The following is a 25,708-nucleotide window of genomic DNA, read 5'->3' as shown; positions in this document are numbered from 1 at the left end:
GGTTTTTTTGGGAATAAGTATCATAGGAAAAATATTTTTAGTTTTTCCTTGAATATAAATTTTTATCTAGGGGCACTAAGGAGGCCATAATAAATTGTGGCCAGATTCAAAAATTACAAAACAAGCTCGACAACTATTGGAGTAAATAATATTAATATTGGTGCATTTTAATCCATTATTGAAATTCAATCCCGAACCTCCCTATCATTATATTTTTTAAAAATGTATGCATAATTTTATATATAATTTATTCAAAGCCACCCCTACGTGCGAGATCATAAACAAGGAAAAAAAAACTCTTTGTCCCTTCCTCATGGCTCTTAAATAAATTGAAAAGATATTTTAGTAGAAATACGTTTCTAGAGACTATTAGTGGTTTTTTCAATAAATATTGAAAATACATTTTTAATAGAAATATAGGGACCATTAGTGCCTCATATTTTTTCAAAATATTTTTCTAATTATAAATTCTTTTTAAAAAATCATATAATTTTCCAAGTAAGATTTTCTTGGCAAGATGGGTTAGAAAACAATATAGAAAAATTTTGAATAAGTATTTGACAGTTGATGATATAATACTTTGAGCATGAGGCAATTTTCATAGCAATTTTGTGTTTGACATTTTATGTGATTAAAAATTTATCGATAAGTAAAATAATATATTAGATTAATTATTAATTTTTATTTATTTCCTTAGAAAAGGCAATAAGAGGTCCATTTAACTTTCCTAAGAAAAATTTAAAATGTTTCTTGTAATTTTCTAGTAAGTCTGTAATAGTAATAGGATTTTATTTAAAGGATTTATAGTTTTTATTTGGGTGATTGTAAATTGATAGTGATATTTTATTTAATTTTGTTGTGTTTGATTATTGTATGGAGTTTATTTATAATGTTATGCAGTGTATGGAGTGTTTAGATTATTTTATGGAGTGTATAAACAATTTCATGAAGTGTTTATGCAGGTATTATGTATATTGATTATGCCCAATTTTAAGTAGAGGTCATGCCGAATTTTATACAAATATTATATATATATATATATAGATTATGCTCAATTTTAAGTAGAGGTTATGCCCAATCTTATACACATATTATATAGATAAGTTATGCCCAATTTTATGTAGAGGTCATGCCCAATTTTATGTAAAATGTATGCATAATTTTATATACATTTTATTCGATATATATTTTTTGAAAAGTTTTAAATGTATATTGAGGCTGGAGCTCGGCTCGAACTCGTTGGGCTCGAGCTCGATAACAATTTTAGGCTCGAGACGAGGCTCGGCTCGAAGCTCGGCTCAAAATATTTAAATCAAACTCGACTCGAACATAAACAGGTTCGGGCTCGGCTCGGCTCGATGCCACCCCTACTTGTGCCGACTCTTTCTCACAAGTTATTATCCATAAACCAAGTTACCAAAGAACCGAATTGTGTTGTGCTCATATATCTTGCATTTTATCTTATTCAATTTCTTTGGTATTGCATAGTTGGAATGCATCATTTTTTTAGATTTTTTAGATTCTCCTTTGTATTGCCTAGTCACTAAGTGCAACAATATATTTTAGTTAGTCTTATCAATTTTGTTGATTTTTGTGTCTATTTCATTGATATGCAATGTTATAGAATCATTTGTATGTTAGTTTGATAGATTTCCAATGTTGTCGAATCCTTGAAATGTCGATTGTTACTTGTCCCTTAAACTTCAATTTACTGACATAAGAAAAGAGGGGTTTAAGGAATTCTAATCTGGTGTGGCAAAGAGAGTATGGGTTTCTTCGTATAAGAACTTTTGAATAGGCGAGATACTCTCTTGCAAGTTCAACAATTTGATCGCCATAACCGAAGGTAAACATTTGTTTATGAATTTCATGATGCATCTAGAAATTCCGTGTGAACCACATAAGGAAGAGAACTATGATGCATATAGAAATACACTAGTTTATGTGAACTCAAATTGATTCTATCTAATTCCTTTAAAAAATAAAAATTATTAAATAAAATTTAAATTTTATAACTGAAAAAACTCTCAATTTTCCCTACTCATCTCCCCTTTCATTCACTCCATTTAAGTTGTATTTGGAATACTAAAAAAGGGATAGAGGCTGGGGGCTTCTCTAAGAGCGGCCTCCAATTGTATGAACACGGAATATTATTTGCCACGTCCTTACCGGTGCGGCTGCCCCGACGGCCAAATTTGCGGGCAAGCGTGTGGTCAGTCTGGTGCCCTGCGCCGTCCAAAACGGCGCCAGCGGCAGAGTCTTTGGTCAGGCTTTCTTCTGGCTTCCGGGTTTGGGGTTTCCATAACCTTCAGGAACGTCTGAAACCCGATTTCTGCTGCTATGATTCACTCCAATCCCGTTGCTTTCTGAAACGGGTAGATATATAGATTTAAAATCTCCGATTATCTTTACTTCCCATCCGAACTTCGATCCCGATTTCTACTCCATTCCTCTGTTATCCGTTGAGCAATACAATCCCCTACGGCTCTATTTCTCTCCCTCTCTCTCTTTCTCTCTCTCTCTCTCGTTGTTTCCTCACCCGTTCTTCTCTCTCGTTTTCCTTCTTAAAGTATGGATAGCTAGACTCGTCGTAGCCTTTGAAAAAGCGATCAGACACAGAAAATGGGTTCGCGTCTCCTTGCACTTCTCGTCTGTCTCCTTTGGTTTTCCTTCCATCTGGGTTCCTGCTCTGCTGCTCTAACGAGCAGAACCCAAGTCTTCAAATCAAAGTGCGGCGTCATCAGTAGTAACCCACGTGTGTGCATCCATAGACAAGAGGCGCATACTGCACTATCCGTGGCCGCCACCCATGTTCATCGCACCGCAAGATGGATGTCCAGACTGTTCGCCAGGCAGCGAATGACTAAGAGGGAGAGGGTGGCGATGGGAGAGTGCATGGATTTATTCGCCGGTAGTGTTCGCGCAATCCGAGGGGCGTTGCGGGAGATGCGCCTTGTCAAAGGGTCAGACGAGAGCGATATATTAACCGATATAAATGTCGATATTACTGAATCGATGACTGACCACGTTACCTGCATAGAGGGCTTCACAGAACTTTACATTAAAGGAGAACTGAAAGACAAAGTGACCAGCAGACTCAGTGTTGATGATCGGTTGACCGATAAAGCTTTAGATCTCGTCGTTAGATTTGCATGCGATATCCACCCTGGAGACCCCTTTGATTGTCTCTGATCTCATCTCTCTTCATATGTCTCTGTGAATGATTTCAGGTGCTGATTTGGTCTGTTTCTTGTTTTCTGTGATTTGCGTATTTAAATAATGCAAGTTAAGTGCGTATGAATAATTACTGAAAACTTCAAATTTTGAACCATGCACTTACTCTGTCCGTTGAACCTCTTCTGAGGCGACAACTGCAGGAGTTTTGCAAACAGAAGCCGAGATGAATATGATACTATAGCCAGATTTAATTTTCCTAACTGGCTGGTTCAGTCCCTGCCGAGCGACCTGTACCAATGACCCAATGATCGACTTGGACCGAGCCGCATTAGTTAGCCGAGTTAACTCTGTCCACTTATGTCCGGTTCAACTTTGTCCGTTCAACTCGACTTCATTTTTTTTTTTTTTTTTTTGCCTCTTATTCGTGTTCAGGTCCCAAGGTCTACAACTATTTCTTTTCAGTTATATTGATCTGACTTGGCTCGACTCGGTTCCATATATTTTGTTGGATTATTATTTTGATGTATTGACAGTTTATTCTTTGGTTTGGTCAACATATTATTTGTTGCACAACTCACAACGGATTATTTTACGGGCCTATCTTTTTTTGAAGATTTTCACTATTCAATAAGTGTTATTGGGCTTAGGCTCATTTGAGTTACTTCTATTGTGTCTCGAATATCAACAAATGTTATTTTGATGAAGTAGAAAGAACAAAATAACCCCAGAACATTATCTTACGGGTAATTACCCGTTACCCCACTTAATTGTCATTTATTTTTCATACCATTTGAAAGTCACTATCTTGTGGAGGCGTACGGTGATGAAGGAGTTTTATTACGATATGGTATCACTTATATTATGCCAATTGGACCTTTTGGAAGAGACTACCAGTTTAAGGGGGAGTGTTGGAAGATGAACTCTCAAACCTACACGAATCAAGGCACACATAGTAAATAAAAAGTATCTCATAGCCCCTAATTAAATCCATTTCCAACTGTTTCTTACATATTCCACTTGATGGGTAGATGAATTTGTCCAAGTATATTATGAGAACGACCAGTTGAATTACAGAGTAAGTGCATGGTTCAAAATTTGAAGTTTTCATTAATTATTCATATGCACTAACTTGCGTTATTTAAAGAAATAAATCACATAAAACAAGAAACAGACCAAATCAGGACATGAAATCATTCAAAGAGAGATCTAAAGAGATATGAGTTCAAAGAGATTCAGGGGAGTTCGTAGGGTACAATAATGAAGAACTTAACAAGAACATTTGGGCTGTACACAGAACCTAAATCTCCAATAAACAGAGAAAGGGCATAAATAACGATAGAGACAATAGTCAACGTGTTGGAAGAATGATCTCCAATCACCAGACTCACAACCTGATAAAGGATAAAAATAACAAGATGTAAGGATGAGCAAGACAATAATTTTGCCTCAAAACCACAAACATCAATACACAAGAGAAGTACAATAAAAGATTTGTTTTTACAATGCTGGTAAAAATTCCCAGGCTACCACCATTGCCCATTTCTAGTCCTCGCTACAGATTCTACTTTTGAAGCTTAGTACAGATGCATGAAGGGTGGCTAAAAATGGAGTTCCTTCAAGCTGATAACTTTGCAATCATTGACTCATTTATATGTTTTTTGATCCTCTCGCTTCTAGCAAAAGTTTGGTTTTGCTTCTCTTCTTCCCATTTCCTTCAGAAGCTCAATATCTTTTTGTTTATTTCAATTCAAGTCACACTAATCTTTGCAATCATTTGCTGATTCTTCAATAGCTAACATGAGATAGAATAAGGTCATCCGTTAAGTTTAGTTCGGTCCAATCCTTTAGGAAATATAGACACATAGTTGAAACGGGATTATTGTTGTATGACAATAATGTTCCCTTTGGTTTTGGGGTTGAAGCTTTTCAAAATGCAATGTATTTGATTAATCGACTTCCCACTGCTCCCTTATAAGGTAAAACTCCTTACTCTTTACTTCTAAATGCCTCACTCCTGCTTACAATCATATTCGCGTTTTTGGATGTCTATGTTTTTCTTGTTTATGACATTATAACAAAAACAAGTTTGAACCACAATCTATACTTTTGCTGTATTTCTCAGATCTCATGATTCTTACAAAGGGTATCAACGTTATTTTTTTTCATATTTAAAAAAAAAAGGTTTTATCACTAGGTATGTTGTGTATGATGGGTCATGTTTCCCTTATTCATCACCAGAAAATTTTAAAATTTCTCCACCCCTTATTCTTAGTGTATTTTTTTTCCAACAAATTACATGAAACACCTATCATTCCACCCCACAATCATCCTTTAATGAAATTTATGTTCCTAATCCTCCCAACTTATCCTCCTATACTTCAAAGCTATCTCAAATCTCATCACCTAGTTCCCAACTACCTTCTACCTCTTCCTTAGGAAAATGTTCTACCTCTTCACCCAATTCCTACCTCCCTTCCTCCCACCCTAATACCCATCCAATGATGACTAGAGCAAAGAGTAAGGTAGCTTCTTCAACACTCTTATATGGTCACACATCTATCTAAGCCTACATCCTATAAATGTGCTCTTACACTTTTTAAACCCTTCAAACTCAAAACCTAAAAGACAGATTAAATTGAGCAAGTATGGAATCATGTACACCACTTACAACACCCCTCTTCAATATTTAACTCTAACACGACTTGATATATTTTACTCCGTTAATCTTATAGCCTAATATATGCACTCTTCCAATAATTTTTCACTTCACACTAGTATCCACACAATGTCCACTGAAACTGCAGTTTCATATAGAGGAAGTGAAATCAAATGAAAATATGTAACATCTAAACACTCAATATGCTCAAAAAATGGCCCCATGAACATAAGAAATTTGAAGAAACATCCATGGTCCACCCTTTTATGTAGGAAAAGACATGCAAGGTCGACCTTCCCTTCTATGCATGCACAAAAGTATGGACCAGTGATTGGGATAAGTGGAGTGAAGGCTGGTTCCAGTACTAACCATAACTCCAAACACATGCATAGCCTGATCCACTCTTCTCTCAGAACTAAAACCATCAATCAGGTGATTATAAATTTATAAGTGGAGAAATCAGGAAGAATGCCAAGATCAAATGTTTGGGAAAATATATCAATGGCTTGTGAGAATTGCTTTACCATGCAGAGCTCACGTATAAAAAAACTGTACCTAGGTTTACAAGGCAAATAACCCATATGGATAACTTGCTTCAAACACTTTTTTTCTGCTTGAGTTAATTTCCCTATGTTACAGTAACAAAACTATCATAAAGTTTAAGTATAACAGTGACGGCATGAAAATAAAGCTCTTGAGCCTTTTGCAATTGACCAGGGTGTGCTGTGTGCAAACTTCAGAGCATTATAAGTGACAGAATTGGGATCTAGAGGACTGAGAAGCATCAATTGGCAAATGGGCAAGTAGTAGCAGTTCGGATTTTAGCCTTTTGAATAGAAGTTTTGGGGATAGAACGTACGAGACGATCTCTCTTTACTCCATTTTAGTTCATTCCCCGATTCTTTTTTAGATATGGATCAACTGGAAGCATAATGAAAAGTTTCGAACGTCCAAAGGTTTATAGCGCTTCACTCAGCCGATTATATAAGAAAATGGTTTGAAGTGAATGTTGATATGGAATCTGATACATGCCTCGATGCTTGTCAAATTCTGTAACCTTAAAAGAGAAAATGAAGCAAATGAGACACTCGTATTAATTTTTCAGAGGCCAGGTGTGAAAGGAACCCCAGTCGACGGCAACCATGATCCTCCATCTTCTAGGAAGCGTTCAATGGTAAACTGGGAAGCCTCAGATGGACTTGTAATGACGTGATAACCAGGCCACTTCACCCTTCTCGCCGTCGAAGCTCCGGCTCCACTATTTCTGTACTCACCATAGAAGAGAGTTGCTAGTGCAAAATCTCCATTCCACTCCAGCCATCCAGCGGGATCCACCAAGTCATCGAAAACACAGTTTATGTAAACAGTCCGTGAATACTTTTGCCATGGTCTCCCAAGGAAAGTTTGAACAGAACCCAGGACAGGCCTCAAATCATCAGCTGCCATGATCCTTGAATTTTGAATAATTATGCCAGTATTCTCTCTTGCTCCATTCCTCCCATGAGCTGTAATGGTGTTCTTCTGGTGGCTTAGAGGTCTTCTTACGTAGATGACAGAGTTTTGAATAACAACCGGTGCATTACCAAAGATGAAATCTACTGTACCGTAAATTTCACAGTCCCTGTAAAATTGGTCCTGAGCGTGGGCGTACAACGTATCTTGGTATCCTTCGAATCCGCATTGATAGAAGACCGCTCTATGACCGGTTGATCGCAAAGCTACGGCTTGATAATTCTGTGGGCCGGCTGTGTTACGGAACGTAATTCCCTGAGCGATGAAGTCGTTGGCGTTGACACCTGATCACGATCCATCCTTACTCAAATTTGTTACTGAAAACTGATGAATGAAAATGAAGGAAAATCAAAGTGGTAAGAATATTGCATACCAACTGTGGCAGAACCGTAAGTGCCATGACCTCCTCTATCGGCACTCCTGCTGCCGGTGATTATAGTCTTCTCTCTGCCATCTCCCACTAACATGATATTGTTGAGGTTAACACCAACTACCAAATACTCTTGGTAAGTCCCAGCCTTTACGTAAATTATAAACCTCCCGGTCCTTCTTCTCATTCCGGCTGCGTCCAATGCTTCCCTGATGGTCCTGTAGTTGCCGGACCCGTCTTGCGCCACCACCAGGTTCGCGCGAGAAGCAGGTGAAGGTGATTGAAGAAGCCTTCTCTCATGACCCGACAACAAACTGGGAAAACCATTCTTTGCCTCATAAAATGAGTATGGATGGACCTCCTCGGAGAAAACAGTACAAAGTAACAGAAAGGCAACAAAGACAAGGGAAACTATGACCGTCATTGTCGCCGAGACTGAGATCAGATTGATAAATGGAAGGAACCTTTATAGGTAGAAGAGTGAGAGAGATGAACGGTGGCCGAGACTGAGATCAGATTGATCAATGGAAGGGAGCTTTATAGGTAGAAGAGTGAGAGAGATGAACGGTGGCCGAGACTGAGATCAGATTGATCAATGGAAGGGAGCTTTATAGGTAGAAGAGTGAGAGAGATGAACGGTGGCCGAGACTGAGATCAGATTGATCAATGGAAGGGAGCTTTATAGGTAGAAGAGGAGAAGAATCAGAGAGATGAACGGAGGAGAAGAGACAGAGAGATGAACATCGAAAGGAAATGAATCCATTCTTTGAGACAGAGAGATGAACATCGAAAGGAAATGAATCCATTCTTTGTTACCCACCCAAACCCAATGAATTCATTATTTATTCAAGGTTTCATTTCCGTTGAGAAAGCAGAGCCAGGCTCTGTGCTCTCTGCGCGCGTCGGCCGGCGTTTAGCAACCTGGCACCGTGCGTCGGAATGCGCCGGGTGGCGTTGGATGCGCCGACGACGTCGAGGCCCATGACGGAGGTTGAAGAGATCAGGCGCGCAATAAAAAAAAAAAAATTTGAAACATAAGGTTGGGTTTCATTCTTAAAACGAGTCGACTCGGACGATTTGAGACGGATCGGACGGGTTGAGTCGGCTCTAGCTAGCAACTTTCTGGAAGGAAAAAAGAAATGCACCAAGAAGAATTTATAAAGAGTAAGAAGTTATAATGAGCTGATCGGTTGAAGCCTGATGTGAGATAATTCTGGCACTATCACTGCCGGAGCTGATGGAACTGCAGACTGTGTGTAAGCTCTTGAAGGTTTTTCCCGTCTGTATTCGTGGAGCTGTATTCTTACAGGCCACTATTAGGTTTAGAATTCGAGCATTTCAGGTGTATGTATTCTCTTCGCTGAAAAAAGTTTTTTGGCTGTATATGAGTTTGATTTATTTCTTCACCCTTTTTAACAGTAAGAGCATTATGTGCCTATTAGGCACTGTTGTATGCACATGAAAACAATGGATCCGCCATGAAAGATTGTTGCCTTTTCTCGCTTAGATGAAACTTTGGTTCACTTAAATACTCTGAAAAAACATTGGCTTACTTGACTCCTATCATAGCAAGCCGCTGGTTTATGAAAGGAACCATGACTGTTTGTAGAAATGCCTGAATCAAGTTACATCCCTAGCATAAGCCACAACAGTGGTAAGTGAGCGCTCATGGGAGAGTATGGACACACAATCTCATCTTCCTATGTGGACTGCTTTGATAGTGGGGACCCAAGCTAAACATTTTTTTTTCCTAAGGATCACAACACTTTCCTCCCTTCGAATAAACCTTGGCTTAGAAGGACTGCCTCCTCATCCATTTGTTGCCTTGCTTCCTTCTTTCTTCTTCCTTTTATAATCTTTACAATTCTTTTATTTATTTTCTTGGAAAATGCACTAAATAAGTTTCATTTGTGTTCGTGTCAAGGTGGTGGCTTTTGTGTTGAAGTATTGAAATACAAATGAATCCTGTAATCTATTAATTCTATTTTATTGTATAAATATGTAATCGAAGAGTGTATCAAAGTATTGAAATACAAAGAGTTTTTTTCCCGATGAAAATTGTCATGGTATCAGATTAGGTTAGCTCTTTCGATGATGACGTCGGTGGGCTCCAGTCTCGTGACGGAGGGAGGACTCTATTCCTCGGCTGTGGACCCCGAACTAGAAGCGGTGGGAAGTCATCCTCTCCGAAAACGCCAGAGAACAAAGCAACGGTCACGGCGATTGCCGACTCTGGCCGAACCTTTGACGTGCGGAACGACTTTTCAGAGACGACGGAAACTTTTCTGTCTTGTGAGGATCAAAGGAGCTCTTGTGCAGGGAAACTCCCGTCCAGCGCAATCTTGTCGTCCCATGCGGTTTTAAATCCGCTTCTTAACTTAGGTGGATTTAATCGAGAAGAACAACTATAACAAGACCGACCGAGCCGAGCTGAGCCAGACCAAAAGAACTAGAGTCGAGGTTGAATTAACCCAACGGCCTGGACCAAACCAGACCAACTCGACCTGGACCAAATTCAATCCAGACTCGACCCGGACCAGATTCAAACTGGACTCGACTCAAATCAAGACTTGACCTGGACTAGATTCAGACTGGACTCTAGTTAGACTAGACTCGAACCTATACCAAGTTGTGGAGATGTGTATCTCAGGCAAAGACAAGCTAGGGTTTATTAACGGTGATTCTCCCGAGGACCCTAGTAATGCTTTCCTTAGATCTACTGGAGAGACTAATTGCATGTCATGGATACTTGATTCTGGAGCAACGGACCATAAGACAATTGATGCGAATGATTTTTAGCAGACCTTTCCTCCCCTGCGAACTAGCAATGTCAATGCCAATGGAGTTATTCTTCGATAAAAGGAGCGGGAATGGTGATGTTGTCACTATACCTACCACTAGCAAATACATTACTTGTGCCTAGGGGTGGCTTCGAACCGAGCCGGTTCGCGAGCCGGCTCGGTTCGATTCGTCATTTACCGAGCTCGAGCTCCGAAATCGGCTCGTTTACCTTAACGAGCCGAGCTCGACCGAAGCTAGGTTCGGTTCGTCGGCTCGCGAGCCGGCTCAAAATGAGTGGGATCGGCTTGAATCGGTAACAGATCGCGAGCGAGCGGGGGAGCGGGAGCGGGAGCGAGAGCGAGGGGGGGAAAAAATTTTCCTCCCCCCTCGTCACAGCCGACCCCTCCAATCGGTTGATGTCGCCGTCTCTACCGCCGTCGTAGCTGTTCGCCGGCGTCTATACCGCCGTCGCAGCTGCTCGCCGGCTGCCTCTGTGGCCGTCCGTTCGATTTCTTCCTCTCCTCGTCATCGCCTCTGTTTCCGTCGCCTCTATTTCCGTCGTCGCCGCTTCCGTCACCGCCGCTTCCGTCGTCGCCGACTCCGTCGTGGCCTTCATCCCCGACGATAGGTCCTCCACGTCGTCTCGGCGGAAAACCAGAACAGGGGAGAAATAATCTCCCCCTTCCTCGCGAGAAGATGATCTCGCACGTGCGAGATCGCAAAATAAAAAAATAAAAAAAACTTTTTCCTCTGGAAAAAATTAAAAATAAATTTTATAGAAATAATTTTCTATAAACTATTAATGTCTCATGTTTTTTTAAAAAATTTTCTAATTGAAATTTTTTATTAAAAATCATATAATTGTCTAAGTAAGATTTTTCGTACCAAGATGGGGTAGAAAACTGTATAGAAAATTTTTTAATAAGTATTTAACAGTTGATGTTGTAATACTTTTAGCATGAAGCAATTTTCATTGCAATTTTGTGTTTGATATTTTATTTAATTAAAATTTTATCGATAAGTATAATAATATATTAGATTGATTATTAATTTTTATTTATTTCCCTAGAAGAGACAATAAAAGGTCCATTTAACTTTCCTAAGGAAATTTTATAATATTTCCTGTAATTTTCAAATAAGTCACTAATAGTAATAAGATTTTATTTAAAGGTTTTTTTGGGAATAAGTATCATAGGAAAAATATTTTTAGTTTTTCCTTGAATATAAATTTTTATCTAGGGGCACTAAGGAGGCCATAATAAATTGTGGCCAGATTCAAAAATTACAAAACAAGCTCGACAACTATTGGAGTAAATAATATTACTATTGGTGCATTTTAATCCATTATTGAAATTCAATCCTGAACCTCCCTATCATTATATTTTTTAAAAATGTATGCATAATTTTATATATAATTTATTCAAAGCCACCCCTACGTGCGAGATCATAAACAAGGAAAAAAAAACTCTTTGTCCCTTCCTCATGGCTCTTAAATAAATTGAAAAGATATTTTAGTAGAAATACGTTTCTAGAGACTATTAGTGGTTTTTTCAATAAATGTTGAAAAGACATTTTTAATAGAAATATAGGGACCATTAGTTCCTCATATTTTTTCAAAATATTTTTCTAATTATAAATTCTTTTTAAAAAATCATATAATTTTCCAAGTAAGATTTTCTTGCCAAGATGGGTTAGAAAACCGTATAGAAAAATTTTGAATAAGTATTTGACAGTTGATGATATAATACTTTGAGCATGAGGCAATTTTCATAGCAATTTTGTGTTTGACATTTTATGTGATTAAAAATTTATCGATAAGTATAATAATATATTAGATTAATTCTTAATTTTTATTTATTTCCTTAGAAAAGGCAATAAGAGGTCCATTTAACTTTCCTTAGAAAAATTTTAAATATTTCTTGTAATTTTCTAGTAAGTCTGTAATAGTAATAGGATTTTATTTAAAGGATTTCTAGTTTTTATTTGGGCGATTGTAAATTGATAGTGATATTTTATTTAATTTTGTTATGTTTGATTATTGTATGGAGTTTATTTATAATGTTACGTAGTGTATGGAGTGTTTAGATTATTTTATGGAGTGTATAAACAATTTCATGAAGTGTTTATGCAGGTATTATGTATATTGATTATGCCCAATTTTAAGTAGAGGTTATGCCCAATCTTATACACATATTATATATATAAGTTATGCCCAATTTTATGTAAAATGTATGCATAATTTTATATACATTTTATTCGATATATATTTTTTGAAAAATTTTAAATGTATATCGAGGCTCGAGCTCGGCTTGAAGCTTGGCACGAACTCGTTGGGCTCGAGCTCGATAACAATTTTAGGCTCAAGACGAGGCTCGGCTCGAAGCTCGGCTAGAAATATTTAAATCAAACTCGACTCGAACATAAGCAGGTTCGGGCTCGGCTCGGCTCGGCTCGATGCCACCCCTACTTGTGCCGACTCTTTCTCACAAGTTATTATCCATAAACCAAGTTACCAAAGAACCGAATTGTGTTGTGCTCATATATCTTGCATTTTATCTTATTCAATTTCTTTGGTATTGCATAGTTGGAATGCATCATTTTTTTAGATTTTTTAGATTCTCCTTTGTATTGCCTAGTCACTAAGTGCAACAATATATTTTAGTTAGTCTTATCAATTTTGTTGATTTTTGTGTCTATTTCATTGATATGCAATGTTATAGAATCATTTGTATGTTAGTTTGATAGATTTCCAATGTTGTCGAATCCTTGAAATGTCGATTGTTACTTGTCCCTTAAACTTCAATTTACTGACATAAGAAAAGAGGGGTTTAAGGAATTCTAATCTGGTGTGGCAAAGAGAGTATGGGTTTCTTCGTATAAGAACTTTTGAATAGGCGAGATACTCTCTTGCAAGTTCAACAATTTGATCGCCATAACCGAAGGTAAACATTTGTTTATGAATTTCATGATGCATCTAGAAATTCCGTGTGAACCACATAAGGAAGAGAACTATGATGCATATAGAAATACACTAGTTTATGTGAACTCAAATTGATTCTATCTAATTCCTTTAAAAAATAAAAATTATTAAATAAAATTTAAATTTTATAACTGAAAAAACTCTCAATTTTCCCTACTCATCTCCCCTTTCATTCACTCCATTTAAGTTGTATTTGGAATACTAAAAAAGGGATAGAGGCTGGGGGCTTCTCTAAGAGCGGCCTCCAATTGTATGAACACGGAATATTATTTGCCACGTCCTTACCGGTGCGGCTGCCCCGACGGCCAAATTTGCGGGCAAGCGTGTGGTCAGTCTGGTGCCCTGCGCCGTCCAAAACGGCGCCAGCGGCAGAGTCTTTGGTCAGGCTTTCTTCTGGCTTCCGGGTTTGGGGTTTCCATAACCTTCAGGAACGTCTGAAACCCGATTTCTGCTGCTATGATTCACTCCAATCCCGTTGCTTTCTGAAACGGGTAGATATATAGATTTAAAATCTCCGATTATCTTTACTTCCCATCCGAACTTCGATCCCGATTTCTACTCCATTCCTCTGTTATCCGTTGAGCAATACAATCCCCTACGGCTCTATTTCTCTCCCTCTCTCTCTTTCTCTCTCTCTCTCTCGTTGTTTCCTCACCCGTTCTTCTCTCTCGTTTTCCTTCTTAAAGTATGGATAGCTAGACTCGTCGTAGCCTTTGAAAAAGCGATCAGACACAGAAAATGGGTTCGCGTCTCCTTGCACTTCTCGTCTGTCTCCTTTGGTTTTCCTTCCATCTGGGTTCCTGCTCTGCTGCTCTAACGAGCAGAACCCAAGTCTTCAAATCAAAGTGCGGCGTCATCAGTAGTAACCCACGTGTGTGCATCCATAGACAAGAGGCGCATACTGCACTATCCGTGGCCGCCACCCATGTTCATCGCACCGCAAGATGGATGTCCAGACTGTTCGCCAGGCAGCGAATGACTAAGAGGGAGAGGGTGGCGATGGGAGAGTGCATGGATTTATTCGCCGGTAGTGTTCGCGCAATCCGAGGGGCGTTGCGGGAGATGCGCCTTGTCAAAGGGTCAGACGAGAGCGATATATTAACCGATATAAATGGCGATATTACTGAATCGATGACTGACCACGTTACCTGCATAGAGGGCTTCACAGAACTTTACATTAAAGGAGAACTGAAAGACAAAGTGACCAGCAGACTCAGTGTTGATGATCGGTTGACCGATAAAGCTTTAGATCTCGTCGTTAGATTTGCATGCGATATCCACCCTGGAGACCCCTTTGATTGTCTCTGATCTCATCTCTCTTCATATGTCTATGTGAATGATTTCACGTGCTGATTTGGTCTCTTTCTTGTTTTCCGTGATTTGTTCTTTGAAATGGATTTAATTCGGGGCTAACGGTCTTAATGGCATATACGTGTTTGTATCATAGGAATGTTAGGGTTCTTTGTTGTTCCATTCCAACCTTGAGCGACCAAATACTCTTCATAAATCCCTACTTTTACATAAATTACAAACCTCCTGCTCTTGTTGCTCATTTCAGCTGCATCCATTGTTTCCCTGATGCTCCTGAAGTTGCCGGACCCATCCTCCGCCACCACCAGCTTCGTGCCAGAAGCAGGTGAAGCTAATTGAAGAAGCCGCCTCTCATAACCTGAGACCCAACTAGGAAATTCATATTCATACTTTGCCTCATAAAATGGTGGCCCAACAATTACTTATCAACTGAATTACAATGAAATTACCCTTGTTCAAACACCACCAACATATTTCCATAATATTTAGAGGAAAAATATTTGTTAATTGTTAAATACTTTAAAAAAGAAAACCCCTCTTAGTGTGAGAGAAAAGCCTCCCATTCGTTCTTACCGCGTCAGACAGTCAAGTTCCCCCTGCCTTAGCTCTGCAAATCGACGAAAGAAGCAGCGGAACCCAAAAGATAAAAATGAAAAAGCAAATATTAAAGCAGAAAGAAGATCGAAAGACAAAGCAAAGATTAAAAGGGGAAAGAAGATCGAAAGACAAAGCGATGGAATCCATGGCCATCCTTGTCTGAACCAAATCTTGAAAAGCAGACTGCTTTCCGCCTCCATAGATCTTCATTAATAGCGTCGTATGCAGATCGATGACAACAGCGTTACTTCCAAGACCCAGAAAAGAAATCATGGAAATATGTGACCTGTCTGGCTCTTGGACCAGAAAGAACCGGTTGTTTCCGGCTGCCCAAATTGTCGTTCCTCTTCTTCCTGTTCACTTCCCAATCTGCCATTCGGAAATGGTTTTACTTGAGAAAAACAATCTTGAACGAGAAAGAACACACTTGATTTCTGTAAAAACATTCCAAAACAGAAAACCGAGCTCCTTCTGTGCTAGTAAAATGGCGCGTTGGGTTCCCAAAGACAAGTGGCGTGTTACCACTGAAGCCATTCATCCAGAAAATAGAATACAGAGTGGCTAAGAGTCAGATTTCAGGGTTCCAGCGATTCCAGTCTGTTCCATGCACAAGTTCTTCGGTAGAAATGAGTCCAAATGAGAGTCTGGAATGTCTTGGATGATCGTCTGATAATGTTCTCAAAAGCCCACAAATCAAATCCGCTGCTCAAACAAACGCCAAGCCTTACAAAAATTTTCACGGTTTCATGATCAAACATGAGAAACTAGCATCTGCGGAATGCATCGGAACAGAGTAAAATTTTCAGGGAAAACTTCTCTCCAACAACTATTATACATTACACATCCAGTCTCAGCAACGGCAAACTCTCATTCTTCCTGAATCAAACCTTGACTCTCTGCATGATATATTACATTTTATTTCACAGGAGTCTTTACCGGCCTAGATTCTACATGCCAAGCAACGGAAACAACAACACTCACTTAATTACAAAACCTTTTTGAATCCAGGTAGGTCGACTATGGATTGCTGCCGTCGGGGCTTCTCTGGGCAAATAGGTGGACGAGAGCGAGGGCGTTGCTGGTAACCTGAGCTACATTCACGATTTTAGCCCTCACGGTTGCTCTCACGGTGTCGTGCACGCCGGCGAAGCCATCGACGCAGGTGTTCTCGTCCGTCAGGGCAGCGCTCACCCATACCTCCACATTGCTCACATGCAACTTGAAGCTTCCGCGCAAGCCTACCTGTCCCAGCTCCTTCATCGACTTGCTTAGCCAGTCCACGCTGTCTCCCATGGTCTCCACGCAATCCTTGAGCGCCGCTCTGTCCCTCGCCCGCATCCCGCTCCCCTTCGACGTCTTCGTCATGAACGCCGCCGTCGACCGCACACGGACCAGGCTTACCGCCAGCGCCGCCTGGGCCAGCTGCCGCCGGCTCCGCTTGATGGCCGGGGCGTATACAGACAACGAGTCCACGCACAGCGCCGGGTACCGTGTCGCCCTGCAGGAGGACTTGATGAAGTCCGTTGTGCCTGCTCCGCGAGGAGCTCCACCGGCCGACGCGGCGGCGGCGGCGACAGTGAGGAGAAGAAGGAAAAGAAGCGAAAACACTGACGGTGCCAACTTTGCCATTGCTTCGTCTTTCTTTGTCTTGGATTGTAGGTTCCTGTCTTCGTCTCTTTCCCTATATATCGACTCCCTACGCGGCTCTCACGCTCGTTATGGAAAGAGATGGCCATCCCCAGTGTTCAACTATCTTGAGGTCGGCCAACCCCACAAATCGAAATTGATTGTGGAGGGGGTTTTTAATTCGGCTTTCGCATAAAAATATATTAGACAAACATCGACTGTGGTTCGCGGACATCATGGACAGACGAGCTGCATCCTGTATCGTTAATGGCTGCCGACATTATAACATCAGCGAGCAGCCAGTCACACGGTGAAAGATTTGAAGTGAACCACATATTATCAAATATTTGCAGATTGTCATGAAGGTGTACCCTGGACTCATCAACAATCTACAGGACAGAAGAACATATTCCAAACGGAGTTCGTCTCTAAAGTAATATCAGAAAATGAAGTATTTGAGACAGCTTCAGAACCCAGACGATAAGCATCGAACTTATATTTATACATAAATGACAATCTTAAAGTAGTAGTAAGTGGAAGAACAGAAGCCCAACAACAGTTACAATTAGGGGTTTTCTTCCGGCCGAGCAATTTTCCCACGATTTACAGATACGAAGGAGATTTCCTATAAAAGAAAACCAAAATGCAAACAACTCAAGACTACATATGAAAATACACGCAGTAAAATTCAAAAGATAATTCATCCGGAGCACTTTGCACCCGAGAGGTAAACCTGGCATTGGATGACCGTCCCCCCGATTTTAAAACCAGGCATGACCATAAACCCCACTTTAGGCCTTTCTTCATCCTCACTGATAACCACGTCTTTCACTAGACTCTCCATGTAAACCTCTGAGAATTCACTTCCGCTTTTTACCTGGAACACTGTAGCCTTAGGCTCCAACGCAAACGCTAACCTGTGCAAAAGCCAGATTGACTTGGCTAATTTCAGAAAAGCCTGGTAAAATGGTGTCCTAGGATGCCCCCCACCCGTTACATAATTCCTCTGATCCAAATTCCCAAAGAAAGATGACTCCATCTTGGGGTGAATTACTAACAGGTACTTGCTGCGGCAAAACTTTCCAAATATTGAATCTGGGTTTTGGCTCAAGATGTCCAACGGGTCCATCGTTCTTAGTGCCAGAAACTGGTAGAAAAAACCTTCACTGGAAACTGTAAGACCATCATGTCTGACAGAAAAGTTTTCATCATCAAACCCACTGAACATCCTTTGGCAAATATGGGACTCAAATGCATACTTTTTGTGGGCTCGTTTAGCATAAATGACATTAGATTGGATAGAGTTAGCCGCAGCATCAAGATCCCATCCAGCAGCTTTCATTAAATTGATCAAAGGCTTCGAGAAATCATGAATGGCTTTGTAAGCTGCTTCTACATTGGAGGAGAAAAGGTTTGGAGTCAATTCCATGGAGAAAAAGCCATTCTCTTCTTCTAATTCTTCTGATTCCTTGGTTAGCAACCCCCTCTGCTTTAGCTTCTTTTCAAGCCTCAACCTCTTCTGATTTGCTTCTTGGATTTGCTGCTGAAGCTCAAGTATCTCAGAATCTTTCGTCTGAATTTGGGACTGAAACTTCTTCACCATGACCTCATAGGTTTTTAACAAGTTCTGTTGTTCTTGGATTTCAGCCGCTAAACGTGAATCCTGGGGAGATACAGAAGTAGCTTTGGGGTTGTTTTCCCTATAGGAATGCTTCAGCTCAGAGAGGTGCCTGAGCTCTTCAATTACAAGTTTATCCGCAGCTTGAATCTTATCTGGATCATAAGGGGTGTGAGCAGTTTGGAGCTGGATATAGGCTGATTTCAAAGATGAGATGTTTGTAAAAATCTTGGATATTAGTGCTTCTATAGATTCCTCATTCTGCTTTATAGGGTCTTCCATCGGTTGAGGGTGAACCTTCTGATTACTGTTTTCACGGATTTGGTTTTCCTTCAAACTTGTGGTTAGCATCGCTACTTGCTCCAACAAAGTAAATTTTTTAAACTTTCTTCAATGAAAACAACAATCAATCTCAACCTGAAAACAATGGAAACATTCTCTCAGTGAAGGATGGCATAACTGCAACGACATTAATTTCAAAAACTTACTAAATGATTATTGATGCAAGATTGACACAGCATATGAAACAAAAAACAAATACAAGACAAGCCATTTAGAGATATGTTGTATGTATTTCACAACAAAGAAAGCATCTTATAGATCAAATAAATGCAAAGTTTTTCTTTTTTTAGTAGTGAGATTCTATTTATAAAGAAAGGGAAAGCTACAAATAAAAGCATGAAGCAAAAATGTAGAATTCTGAAATAAGATGTAAAAGAGAAGAAAAAAAGGAGAAGAAGAGGTAGAAAGCTGCATTGAGGAGAGCAGCTCAATTAGACCCTTAACTTCTTATACTAAATCACTTAAAGTGATAATTACAAAAGACAAAAATGCCCCTCTAGGCCAGCACACATAACCTCTAATAAAGCAGGAAAAAGGAAGGAAATAAACACATCACTAAAACACTTGTGTAACCTAGAGGGAACAATTTATATTTGTGAAAAACCAAAACACCCTTCAGTGCAACCAAATACAAGGCCCCTGACGGACTTTACATAATGTGAATGTAATCACCCAGAACAAGACACTGATGGTGAGTTCCATCCCAGGCAAGAGAATCAGTAAGTAGTTTGCTGAACAAGGAATGTGGCACTGATTGGAAGCGATGGATCTCATCAAAGATATTCAGCAATCTCCACCAGCTGATATCATGGCCTTTGAACTCTGTTATAAGGGTAAGAAGTCTCATAAATGAAAACTCTATTATCGAACTCATTCTGAAGTGTCTAAATGACAGCAATCACTGATAGATACCAGGATTTTACCTATCCCGGGTGACCTTAGCTCGACCATTCCACAAGAAATCAGATGTTATCTTACGAAGCAACAACTTAACCTAAGTCTATATAGCAAAGACACAAAACTATAGCCACAACAGGGCAATGAAGAAAAGATGAAGTCCATAGATTCCCAAGAATTGGAGCAAAATCAGCAAGTGAAAGACAGCACAGATCATTCCCCCTCCTCCCCCCTCTTTCTCTTTAAGCAGACCTGCCCCAGAAATAATGGCGTTTGAGAAACAGAGTAGATTTTAGTACCATCATTTAAAATTCCTCATAAAAGAGACGATCCGACACTCTACCCAATGCAGAAAACCAAGAGTTACCAATGGGCGAGAAGTTTGTTACAAGCTTATGTCAACATGATAAAAATAAGCATCTTATGACTTTATCATGACATTCAACAAACCAAAAATAAAGCTCACATGAATGGGTGCTTGCACAAGAAGTGCATCTTGCTCTGTAACAACCCATAACTTCCTAAGCACAGAGACTGCAGTTTCAGAGAACAGCTTCACTGGCAAAGGTGGACTAATACATTGACATTGAAACAAATTCTCAAATGGCAAGCACAGAGAAAATCTTACGGTTTTTGTATTTTAGTTTTCACTTCATTGAGATGGGTTAAAAAATAAAGAAAAAAATAAGGGAAATAAATAGATCACACATGGGAAGCCCTGCAATTGCAAAACTGCCAATAAGCAGTTTACGAAAAAATTAGTATCATTTTTAATGACTCAAATTGCTAACTGAACCCAAATGTTTCTGGAAGCTGATCTCAAATCATTAACTATAGTAAGATAATATCCAACCCCCATGACAAACAAACAAAAGAAGAAAAAAACACATTTTCCCACCCTCTTAAGTCATCCTTTCAACCAAAAAGCAAAGATTTTTTAAACCATGAGTGACATAGAGGTGCAAGAGGGCATAATGAGGAGAGACCCTAAAAGAGTGAATCACTCCAAATTCTTTCTCCTTATCTTTATTTCTTAAACTTTATTTCTGTGGACTTCTAAAATTCTAGAAAAGAAGTTAAAAGGGTAAAATCTACAATTTCCCATGAGTTTAGAGAGAACTATTTTATTTTTGGCGGTGTAGGGTCCACAGAATGGCTTCACCCTTGGTTTTGTAGGTTCATCTCAACATCCTAGGTTGGGGACATAATTTAGGTGAGCAATCAAACTAGAGGAACATACACTAAGTCATAATATAAGGGCCAGCTATCCAAATGATCCCATAATAAAGACAGTGATGCCCTAACAACCTTGATCTCAAGTAAAATATCCAATTTGATCTTTAAAATATTGATAAACACATGTAAGCAGACAAACAAAACTACAAATATTTACGTCATTGCTATCTGAGTACATATCAAATAGGATCTTTTCCTGATAAAAAGAAAGAAGAACACAGTGCTTATATTGATAGTGGAGCAGAAAGTTAAGCAGCAAACTACAGGAAAAACAAAAGGCAATAGCAACAGCATTCTTTTTATTTTGCCCATGACGATATCAGTGCGAAAGAAGCTCCCTGAAATTATTTAGATACCTTTTGGACAATTATAAAGATGGCTATATAATTTCTATCTGTATCAACCACTTCCAGTACAACTTCTCTGGATATTTCTAAAGGCACAATTTGCAAGAACATTCCTCAATTTGCATCATAATCAGTGTTTCAACTCAAAAAGTAGGTCCAATTCACTTTCTTCCAAGTTTCTGGTCAGAAAGCATAATGAGCCTTCTCAAGATGCACAGATGCAGTCATAGAAACATAAGGAAGAGTGAATAGCAGCCAGCATAAGAAGATAGACAAATTAAATCCAACTTCGTTTTCTTTTATAGTGTTTCTAACTTCGAATATTTTCAGCAGGACTCAATCTCAACTGCTGTTTGTTGCATACCAAAAAATACAATCACAAAAGTTCAACAATCCAGACAGCATATACTTCAAAGCTAAATTCAATCCAAAAATAAATATGACAACCCAATGGTGAAAGTTGTCCTATGTCCACTCATAACAAGAGATACTATGATGATGATATATAAAAAAAAAAAAACAATTGTATAAGTAACCGATCGAGAAGCTTCATCTTTCTCTTAAATGAGACAAAAAGTGGACCTTTCCATTACAGCCGGTGGACTTCTCAAAAGAATGGAAACAACATATAACAGATATTTCTTTTCCCTTATTCTCCGCAAACTATGGCAGGTTTGTCAAGCATTCATAAACTCAAATGAAGGGGATATAGAGAATCTCAGCAATAGTTTCCCTTAAGTATCCACTGTAACAAGAACAACATACAAGCCACATTTCAGATGGAAAACTTAATGATTGTATCTACACTTCCCCCAGCTTGTCAAAAGGAATTGGATTTGGATCCATAAAATTGCAAGCGTGCACATCCCGCCTGAGGCTAAAAAATGAGTTTGAAAGGCCAAATCGTTCAACTTTTACAGAAAATTCCTTAGCCAAGCTATGAAAAGCTAACTCATATAGGATATGAAAAGCTAAGGAACTCCTATAGAAGACCAGCATGCAATATGAAGGATACCGTCCAAGAATAGACCAAAACATGTCAAATGGCTTTTTGTTGACAAGAAAATTGACTCCCACGTACAACATTTCTGATGTGGTATTGTCCAATCATCAGAGAAGAAAGAAGCATTATCCGGTTTTATTTCGCTGGCCTCTATCACAGCTAACAAATGTCCACAATTCAAACGCAGACAAATATTGGTCAAGTGTGATACTTAAAACAAAACAAAACGAGTGCTTTCGGAGTTACTCCTACATAGAATCCGAGAGAAAAATACCACTAACTCCTTACACGTTGAATAACATATTCGACATAATTTAAACAATCAAACTTGACAAACACACGTACTGGTGAAAACAATGAACTAACCTACATCGATCCTGTGTTGCTACACTGAGGAACCCGAAGAACATAATACTCCAGACCTGCAAGAGGGAGATAGAATGTAAAAAAAGGACCTTGTCTACCTTGACTTCCAGTAGACCATCACTAGCAAACACAATAATTTATTAGCTATCTTCAAGCCGACATCACTAACCGAAAGATAATACACGAATAAAGAGAGCCCAACAAAGGGGTTATCAGTTAGCTTGGATGGTAATCAATCTCCATCCAGAAAACCTGGGGCAAGAAGTGAAGGAATCTAGAAAAACTAAACTTTAGCAAAGAAAAGAAAACACCCACCACGATTACCGCATTTTCTCAGCTATAACGAGGAAAGCCGGGTCAATCGCCGAAGCGGCGTCTCTCCTTTGTGTGTGATTTCTGGGGAAAAACCCCGTCGAAGAGGGAAATAAAGGGTTTATAGCTTTATGCGGTAGGGCTGGCCATGGACAGGAAAGGGCCTCTTTTTGGCTCTTCGACCGTAATACAATAATATCGCATGATGGAGAAGGAATCGCTGTACAGTAAGATTATGATGATGCTACCATACACTCTTCACGAAGAAAGTGTCTGGTGCATTCATCTACCAACCCAACCTCTCTCAATACTCTGTAGCCAGTAAGCTTTGTCATCCGATTCTACAAATACTCGGCGGGATAATTATACAGTACTTAATTCAGAAACCCCAACCTCCCTGGCTTAAATGGCGTCTGTAAAGTTATGCACAGCGGCGGCAAAATGGGTTTAATTGGATTTCATATATAAACTGGGCATTCCATTTCATATTTCCCTCAAATCTAGTTCTTGTGTTGGGTTAGGGGTTAGAGAAATAGCAGATAGGTCGGACTGATAGGTAAGATTCTTTTGAAACTTAGTTGCTATCAAACATAAACCAGGTTTAACCAGACTTACCAAGCAAGTAGCTAATTTTAATACAATATTATGATCAAGTTAAGTAATTGTGTTTGGTTTAAACACGTTTGATGAAAAAGATTTTTTTTATTCTTTATTTACTTTGGCGTGTGCTACACCCAAGGGAAAAAATTAAGTTTCCCTCCTGTCGTTTATCATCTCTTCGAAACTCGGAAAAACAGGGTAAGTATCAGGACTTACAGAGAGTGAGCGAAAAAAAAAACAGAGTGAGCTCTGAAACTCGGCACTGTTGCCGGAAGAGAGAAGCTCTGAGACTCAACGTTGTTGTCGGAAGAGAGGAGCTCAGAACTCGGCGTTATTGCCGGAAGAGAGGAGCTCTGAGACTCGGCGTTGTTGCCGGAAGAGAGGAGCTCGGAACTCGGCGTTGTTGTCGGGAGAGAGCAGCTAGGGGCTGCATCGCCACTGCTGGAAGAGAGCAACTGTGTGACTCGTTGATGCTGCTGAACAGAGAGGGTTCGAGACTCTCTCTATTGTATTGTGATTCTTCTCATTTGAATAAAAAATCCTCTGCAGCTCTCATAGATGTAGGTAATTTGCCAAACCACGTAAAATATTGTGTCGTGCGTGATTACTTACTTTGTTGTCATCGATTTTTCACAACAATTGGTATCAGAGTTAAGGTTCAGGTCTGAAGGAAAACGATGGCTAAAGATGAAGTGAAGGTATCGGGGATCGAGAAGTTTGATGGCACGGACTTTGGATACTGGAGGATATAGATAGAGTACTACCTCTATGGGAAGAAACTCCATCTTCCACTGTTGAGGAAGAAACCGGAAAAAATTGAGGCTTATTGGAATCTGTTGGATCGATAGGTTCTGGGGATTATTCGGCTAACCCTGTTGAGATCCGTTGCACACAACATCGGCAAGGTGAAGACGACTGTGGCTCTCATAGCGGCTTTGTCAGGTATGTATGAAAAGCCTTCAGTAAATAACACGGTATATTTGATGAAAAAATTATTCAATTTGAAGATGGCAGATAGTACGTCTGTTGCACAACATCTAAATGATTTTAATACTATCAAAAATCAATTATCGTCTGTTGAAATGAATTTGATGATGAGATACGTGCACTGATACTATTGGTTTCATTGCCAAATAGTTGGGAAGCCATAAGAATGGCTGTCAGTAATTCTACCAGTAAATCAAAGTTAAAATATGATGATATTCGTGATTTGATTTTGGCTGAGGAGGTGCGCAGGAGGGTTTCAGGCGAGACCTCGGGTTTGAGTTCAGCATTGAATGTTGATTCTCGGAGGAGATCACAGGACAGGAACTCAAACAGAGGCAGATCAAAATCAAAGAACAGGGGCAAGAGCAAGTTAAGGCCTGGTCGACAGGTAACTTGCCAGAATTGTGGCAAAGCTAGCCACATAAAGAAGAACTGTAAAAACTCTAACAAGACCGAGAATGACAGTGCTAATGTGGTAACTGAAGAAGTACAGGATGCACTATTGCTTACAGTTCATAGTCCAGTTGATGACTGGATACTGGATTCAGGGGCTTCCTTCCATACATCTTACCATCAGGAGATAATGCAAAACTATTGCAGGTGACTTTGGGAAGGTGTATCTGGCTGTTGGAGAGGCTTTGAACGTGGTGGGGATGGGAGACATTAACAGTGCACTCCATAACAAGAACAAATAGACCTTGCAAAAGGTCAGGCACATTCCTGAGTTGAAGAAAAACCTCATTTCTGTTGGGCAGCTTGATGATTGTGGTCATTCAGTAGTATTCTCAGGTAGCACCTGGAAGGTCACCAAAGGGGCATTGGTACTGGCTCGGGGTAAGAAAACTGGTACACTTTATTCGACTACTGGTTTGAATAATACTATTGCTATTACCGTTGCAGAAAGCACAGCAGATTTGTGGCATTGCAAGCTTGGCCATATGAGTCAGAAGGGCATGAAAGAACTTCTGTCCAGAGGCAAGCTACCAGAAC

At 39.6% G+C, this 25,708-nt stretch overlaps 5 protein-coding genes across 9 annotated transcripts; 2 read left to right on the top strand and 3 right to left on the bottom strand.

The window, feature by feature from the left end:
• Window positions 1–2,622: 2,622 nt before the first annotated feature.
• LOC137934255 (21 kDa protein-like) lies at window positions 2,623–3,192 on the top strand. Its single transcript, XM_068778535.1, has one exon. The coding sequence runs from the start codon at window positions 2,623–2,625 to the stop codon at window positions 3,190–3,192; it is 570 nt and encodes a 189-aa protein (XP_068634636.1).
• A 3,742-nt stretch (window positions 3,193–6,934) lies between these two features.
• Window positions 6,935–8,139, bottom strand: LOC137934254 (pectinesterase 2-like). Its single transcript, XM_068778534.1, has 2 exons — window positions 7,719–8,139; window positions 6,935–7,629 (listed from the first exon to the last, which is right to left on the bottom strand). Exons 1-2 carry the CDS (start codon window positions 8,137–8,139, stop codon window positions 6,935–6,937), a joined length of 1,116 nt encoding a protein of 371 aa, XP_068634635.1.
• A 6,075-nt stretch (window positions 8,140–14,214) lies between these two features.
• LOC137934253 (21 kDa protein-like) lies at window positions 14,215–14,784 on the top strand. Its single transcript, XM_068778533.1, has one exon. It carries the CDS (start codon window positions 14,215–14,217, stop codon window positions 14,782–14,784), a length of 570 nt encoding a protein of 189 aa, XP_068634634.1.
• A 1,372-nt stretch (window positions 14,785–16,156) lies between these two features.
• LOC137934530 (21 kDa protein-like) lies at window positions 16,157–17,021 on the bottom strand. Its single transcript, XM_068778932.1, has one exon. The coding sequence runs from the start codon at window positions 17,011–17,013 to the stop codon at window positions 16,402–16,404; it is 612 nt and encodes a 203-aa protein (XP_068635033.1). The 5' UTR covers window positions 17,014–17,021; the 3' UTR covers window positions 16,157–16,401.
• A 458-nt stretch (window positions 17,022–17,479) lies between these two features.
• Window positions 17,480–23,382, bottom strand: LOC137934152 (protein GRAVITROPIC IN THE LIGHT 1-like). Of its 5 annotated transcripts, none has more exons than XM_068778402.1 (3): window positions 23,135–23,382; window positions 22,799–22,875; window positions 17,480–19,045 (listed from the first exon to the last, which is right to left on the bottom strand). In XM_068778402.1, exon 3 carries the CDS (start codon window positions 18,977–18,979, stop codon window positions 17,711–17,713), a length of 1,269 nt encoding a protein of 422 aa, XP_068634503.1. In that variant the 5' UTR covers window positions 18,980–19,045; window positions 22,799–22,875; window positions 23,135–23,382; the 3' UTR covers window positions 17,480–17,710. The 5 variants fall into 5 exon arrangements, with proteins under 5 accessions (XP_068634503.1, XP_068634499.1, XP_068634502.1 ...); XM_068778398.1 differs by having other exon boundaries at window positions 22,820–22,875; XM_068778401.1 differs by having other exon boundaries at window positions 22,824–22,875.
• Window positions 23,383–25,708: the final 2,326 nt, after the last annotated feature.

This window comes from Aristolochia californica, unplaced genomic scaffold (assembly GCF_029961685.1).
Source record: "Aristolochia californica isolate CCGP_79_NKW_82.1479 unplaced genomic scaffold, dmAriCali1.0.hap1 SCAF_6, whole genome shotgun sequence".
NCBI classification, from domain to species: Eukaryota; Viridiplantae; Streptophyta; class Magnoliopsida; order Piperales; family Aristolochiaceae; genus Aristolochia; species Aristolochia californica.
The sequence above is the reverse complement of the archived record's forward strand: the minus strand, read 5'-3'. Positions and strand labels throughout refer to the sequence as shown.